General features: G+C 39.1%; 1 protein-coding gene across 1 annotated transcript; it reads left to right on the top strand.

Annotated features, from left to right (window-relative positions):
- Positions 1 to 931: 931 nt before the first annotated feature.
- LOC138881628 (uncharacterized) lies at positions 932 to 1,294 on the top strand. Its single transcript, XM_070161870.1, has one exon. The coding sequence runs from the start codon at positions 932 to 934 to the stop codon at positions 1,292 to 1,294; it is 363 nt and encodes a 120-aa protein (XP_070017971.1).
- Positions 1,295 to 6,200: the final 4,906 nt, after the last annotated feature.

Raw genomic sequence — 6,200 nt, 5'->3', positions numbered from 1 at the left:
TTCTCCCGAAGTACAACTCGCCTATTCAAGCTAATCTAACGCCTATATTCCTATGGAATTAGAATTAAAAAGAACGCATTAATAATTCCTGTATAGTAACCAAGCAAGGCAATTAGGTATATTCCTATCCTAACCGCAAATCCGCCCCCCTCCGCTCAGAGTTAAGATCTTGCTTTACTCAATCTTATATGCAATCTAGAATTCCCTCTCCCGAGTTCAATCTTAGATTCGTAGATAGTATTCAATTGGTGATCAAGCAATCAAATAATTAAGCGCAAGATTGAATAAATAAACCAATATGATAAAATAATAAGAACAATTCAAGCTTCAAACTACAATGTTCATGTAGCACCCAAAACTCTAGAACAAATGAACTATGAAATTAAAGGAAGATAAGAGAAGAAAAACTAGTTAGAAGCCTCCTCCAAGCGTGATGTGTGTTCCTCCACGTCAATTCTCCTTCAAAATATGTTAGCTCCCTCTAAAGTGGCATCTTCCCCTCAAAAATATGTTTAGTCTTGCTTTTATACATATTGGGTAGGTCTAGGGCCGAAATAATCGTGTCCCGAACGAAATAGGAAAAGTTCCCGCCTCCAGCGTCCAGGCCAGCACCAAGCGCCAGGATAAAACAGAATGTTTTCACGTTCAATTCCATTGGTGTTATATAGAATTTTGTTATGGTGAATGTCTATGTTTAGAGAGATTCTAGGGTTTATTACTTGGTAGCTAAGTCAATCTCTCCCTATAAATAGAGGGTTCTATTCCATTGTAATTCATCCCAAAAATTCAATAAGAATTCCCTCTTTCTCTTTCTCTGGAATATTGTTCTTCTTCTTTTATTGTTTTCATCACACGTTATCAGCACGAGACTCTACCGTCTCAAAAAGTTCTTTGAGAAGATTAAGGTATAACTTTTCTCCTCTTTTTAATCATGACTGACATTATGAAAAGAAAGTTCGTTGCCCTTGAAATTTCGGGCAAGAACTATATGACATGGGTATTGGATGCTGAAATCCATTTAGATGCAATGGGTCTTGGAGACGCCATTCAAGACAAAATGAAAGCATCTACCCAAGACTGTGCTAAGGCCTTGATTTTCTTGTGCCATCACCTTGATGAAGGGTTGAAAATAGAATATCTCACAGTCAAAGATCCGCTTGTTTTGTGGAATGACTTAAAGGAAAGATATGACAACTTAAAGTTGGTCACTCTTCCACAATCACAATATAATTGGGCTCATCTGAGGCTACACGACTTTAAGTCTGTTTCTGAATATAATTCTACGATGTTCTGAATTACTTCTAAATTGAAACTCTATGGAGATAGATATGCTTGAAAAAATGTTTACAACGTTTCATGCCTCCAATATGGTACTGCAACAGCAGTACAGAGTGAAAGGTTTCAAGAAGTACTCTGACCTGATTTCTCTTCTCCTTGTGGCTGAGCGAAACAATGAATTGCTCATGCGAAATCATGAAAATCGACCCACTGGGTCTACACCATTGCCTGAAGTGGATGAGGTGTATTCCCATTATGCTAAGCATGGAAAAGGCCGTGGCCCTATTAGTGGTCGTGGTCATGGTCGTGGCTGTGACCGTGGACAAGGAAGAAATTTTCCTAGTGTTAATCACCCTCCAAAGAAAAATAACCACCAAAAGTGGAAAGGGAAAGATGAGAAGCCAAAGGCAAATGGTTAAGAAACTGAATGTTATCATTGCGGTGGAAAAGGGCATTGGGCAAATATTTGTCGTGTACCAAGACATTTGGTTGAGCTTTATCAAGCATCTCTAAAGAATAAAGGCCCTGAAGACAATTTTGTCTCTGACAATGATTTTGACATCACCCACTTGGATGTTGCAGACTTCTTTGATCACCCTAATGGGAAAATAGACCACTTGATTGGTGATGGATCCGTGGTTAATGATGATTGAGTAGTTTAATTTTTTTGTTTGCCTATTCGTAGTAGTTAGTGAATAAACATCATGTAATCATAATTGGTTTGAAAAGATACAATCATTACAGAATAAGCAAGACTACAACAGTGCTCGTTCAATGATATATTCGTTCTATATTCGTTTTGGTTGGATCTCTATCACTGATTTAACTTCGTTTCTTTTCCTTTTTCTGTGAAAATACTAATGTTTATTCACATATTTCTTTTGTATGTCAAACCATGGGAAGCAAATATGGATATCTCACAAAGCAAATTTCGATCAAATTTCAATTGTAAAAATATTTGTTTAATTGATTCATGTACGACACATACAATATTCAAAGAGAAGAAATATTTCTCTCATTTAAGTATGTGTAAGACAGATGTTACTACAGCTTCTGGTAGTAGTAATTAAATTGAAGGCTCTGTAAGAGCTACTATAACTCTGCCCAAGGGAACAATACTTATCATAGAGAATGCAATATTCTCCTCCAAGTTCAAGAGGAACTTGTTGAGTTTTAAAGATATCCGCCGAAATGGATATCATATAGAGACAATAGATGAGAATAATCTTGAATATCTCATCATTACCAAAAATGTCTCTGGCCAAAAGAGGGTTATTGAGAAGTTTCCATATTTATCTTGTGGCATGTATTGGACATGAATTAGTGCAATTGAGGCACATTCTACCGTAAACCAAAAGGTTACTGATTCCAATACTTTTATATTTTGGCATGATCGATTGGGACATCCTGGATCAATTATGAAGAGATGAATTATAGAAAACTCAAATGGGCATCCATTAAAGAATTTAAAGATTCTTTTAAATAATAAATTTTCTTGCACTTCTTGTTATCAAGGCAAGTTAATTATTAGATCATCACCAACAAAAGTTGGGATTGAGTCCCCTGCATTTTTGGAACGTATACAAGGAGACATTTGTGGACCTATTCACCCACCTAGTGGGTCGTTTAGATATTTTATGGTCTTAATAGATGCATCTTCAAGATGGTTTCATGTGTACCTATTTTCATATCGCAACCTGGCGTTTGCAAAATTAATGGCACAAATAATCAGATTACGGGCACAATTTTCCGATAATCCAATTTAGTCTATTAGACTTGATAATGCTGTTGAGTTTTCATCCCAAGCAATTTAATGATTATTGCTTATCAATTGGGATAAAAGTGGAACTGTAACGACCCGACTGGTTATTTTACTTTTTAGAATCCCGTTCCCCTAAATGAAGCTTCCCGCTTTTGCTTTAACTAATTTATGACCTGCGGGGGATGGTTGGTTCGGGATTTGGAAGAGTTTGGGTTGGAATAGGCTCATTTGATTCCTTAAGATTTTCTTAAAAGGCTAAGTTTGACCTTGGTCAAAATTTTTAGCAAACAGACTCGGATTCGTATTTTGACGGTTTTGAAGGGTTCGTAGGAAAATATAGGACATAGGGGTATGCCCGGAATCGAATTCCGAGGTCCCTAACCCGAGTAATGAATTTTTATTAGAAATTGTTAAACTAAAATTCTAAGGATTTAAAGAAACTAAATAATGATTGATCACGTTGGTATCGGGCTCGTAAGTTGGTCCGGAGCCCAATACAGGTTCAATATAACATTTAAGACTTGACCGCAAAATTTGGTGTCAATCCGAGTAGTATAAGTACGTTTCGGAACATTAGAAGTGAATTTAAGAACTTGAAGTTCATAAGTTTAATCCAATTGGTTTTAGGGGGTGATTCCTAGATTTAGCGTTGTTTCGGGGATTCCGAAGGTTCGAGCGGGTCTGTTTCATGATTTCAGACTTGTCGATATGTTCGGGTGGGGCCCGGGTGCCTCGAGCATCAATTGGACAAGGCTCGAGTGAAGTTGGAAAATTTGAGAAGAGATGAAGCTTCAGGTTGCTGTCATAACCGCACCTACGGTTGGTCAGCTGCAGGTGCGAGACCGCAGAAGTGGTCCACCTCTTGCAGATGCGGCCAAGCCAGGCCAGGCCCAAAGTCGCAGAAGCGGCTGTCTTTCCGCAGAAGCAGAGCCGCACATGCGGCTTGCATCTCGCAGATGCGTCCCTGTGGTGATTCCTCAGAAGCGGTTCCTTTCCGCAGATGCAGTGGGCGCAGGTGCAACCCATAACTGCAGATGTGGAAATCTCTAAAGCAGTGAGCCTCATTTAATATGGGATCCAACCATTTTAGCCCATTTTGCACTCGTGTATTTGGCGATTTTGGAGCTCTTGAGAGGAGATTTCCACATTGCACCTTGAGGTAAGTTCATCTCCCTTATTTCTAAGTTTAATACTCGAGTTTTGGGTAGATTAACACATATAGATTAGGAAAAATCAAGGGGTTAGAGCAAAACCTAGGGTTTTGATAAAACTTAGATTTTACCACGGAATTGGTTATGAAATGAAGCATAAATCATATATTATTGATCCTTAGGTTATAAAGAACAACTTTCTTCGAAAAATTTAGGAATCCGGGCACGTGGGTCTAGGGTCGGATTTTGGGAAACTTGTGTTTAAGGTTGGGAAATTGCTTAAATAGTTAGAATGCAGTCTTGTGAGCTAGTATTGACTAGTTCCTACCTTGTATATCTAGTTTTGGATCATTCGGCTCCAAATTGGAGAGTTTGAGTTCGTTCTTGGTATTGGAAGTACGCTTTGGAGTGAGGTGAGTCTCCTATATAACCTTGTAAGAGGGAATTGTCCCCATAGGTGATATAATTAAATAATTTTCCATTAAATGTAGGGGCTACGTACGCACTAGGTGACGAGAGCCCGTGCATAGCTACTATTATGCTAAGTCCGGGTAGTCTAGGACTCAAAAGCATGCTTTATGTGATATTCTTGTAACTATATGTTAAATTTAGATTGTTTAAATCATGGTGATTATGGTAAATGAGATGAGTAAGAGGAACATTATATTTCGTGGCCTTTAAAAGAGAAGTTGATATTTTTGTGAGTAAATGCATTATTGTGTTTAATTATATTTGACTGTGCCGCATGTTTGATTCGTGAGCGGGGTAATAGATGCATCTATGGTTCGCGTCGTTCGATCTTCAGCAGTGCACAATTTACTTTTATGTTGGATCGGTCCGTACGGCCTCGGCACTACTTGCGCATGCTTTACTCAGTATTTTTCTATGAAACGAGCTTTATTATATGCCCTGGAATGAAAGTGGCCAACTGTGATATTATCTAGGAGAGGACCTGTTATTTCTTGCTATAAACTGCTAATTATTTTTCCTATCCATGCTCAGTATAATTCATTGCTCATATTATTTGACCCCAGTAAGTGTCAAGTCAACTTTTTGTCTCTACTTTTTCGAGATTAGACAAGATACTTACTGGGTACATATTGTTTATGTACTCATACTACACTTCTGTACTTAATTGTACAGGATCTGAGGTAGGTACATTTGGTTACCAGTCCGGTGCGCATTCTTGATCAGTGTCCGAGACTTCTACGGTGAGCTGCTCCCTTCCTGTGTCGTTCAACAGCATGATGGAGTCTCTCATTATTTTGGTTGTCTATTCTATTTCATACAGTTGGATAGATTTATTCTTTTGTATATTCTACTAATTGCCTGTAAACTTGTGACACCAGGTCTTGACATACATATTAGTAGACTATTCTTTTGGGAATTGTATAATTATTTTTGATACATTACTGGTTATTACTTGCTTTAACTTTAATTTAAGAAATTACTGCATTATTTTGGTAAAAGTAAAATGAGAACTTGTTTATATTTCCACGTTGGCTTGCCTGACAAGGGTGTTGGACGCCCTCATGACCTGTAGTGGAATTGGGTCGTGACAACATGATATCAGAGCACTAGGTTCACGTAGGTCTCACAAGTCACGGGCAAACCTAATAGAGTCTTGCAGATCGGTATAGATACGTCTGTATTTATCTTCTAGAGGCTATAGGGGGTTAGGAAAACTACTCTTTATTCATTTCCTACCGTGCAGTGGTTGGTATACTAAATTTTTCTCTTCTATTCTCTCACAGATGGTGAGGACATGCACAACTGTTGTTCCAAACCCGGGAGGAGCTGCTCCCCCCGTTGCTAGAAGCCGAGGTAGAGGCGGGGGGAGGGCGCCTGCCCGAGGTAGGGGATGAGGGCGTCCCAGAGCTGTCCCAGTAGCACCACCAGCAGACCCTGCAGGAGATCCTATCATTGAGGAGCAGGGCGAGGTGCCCGCAGCTGAGCCTACCCCGGTGGACTTTATGACAGCACCGAGTTTCCAGGAGGTCATGGGCCAT

The sequence above is a fragment of the Nicotiana sylvestris genome, chromosome 11 (assembly GCF_000393655.2).
Source record: "Nicotiana sylvestris chromosome 11, ASM39365v2, whole genome shotgun sequence".
Lineage (NCBI taxonomy): Eukaryota > Viridiplantae > Streptophyta > Magnoliopsida > Solanales > Solanaceae > Nicotiana > Nicotiana sylvestris.
Note: the sequence above shows the minus strand (reverse complement) of the source record. Positions and strands in the feature narration are given on the sequence as shown.

Coding starts and splice junctions, on each gene's coding strand:
- LOC138881628 (XM_070161870.1), top strand. CDS start 932: ATGACTGACATTATGAAAAGAAAGTTCGTTGCCCTTGAAATTTCGGGC.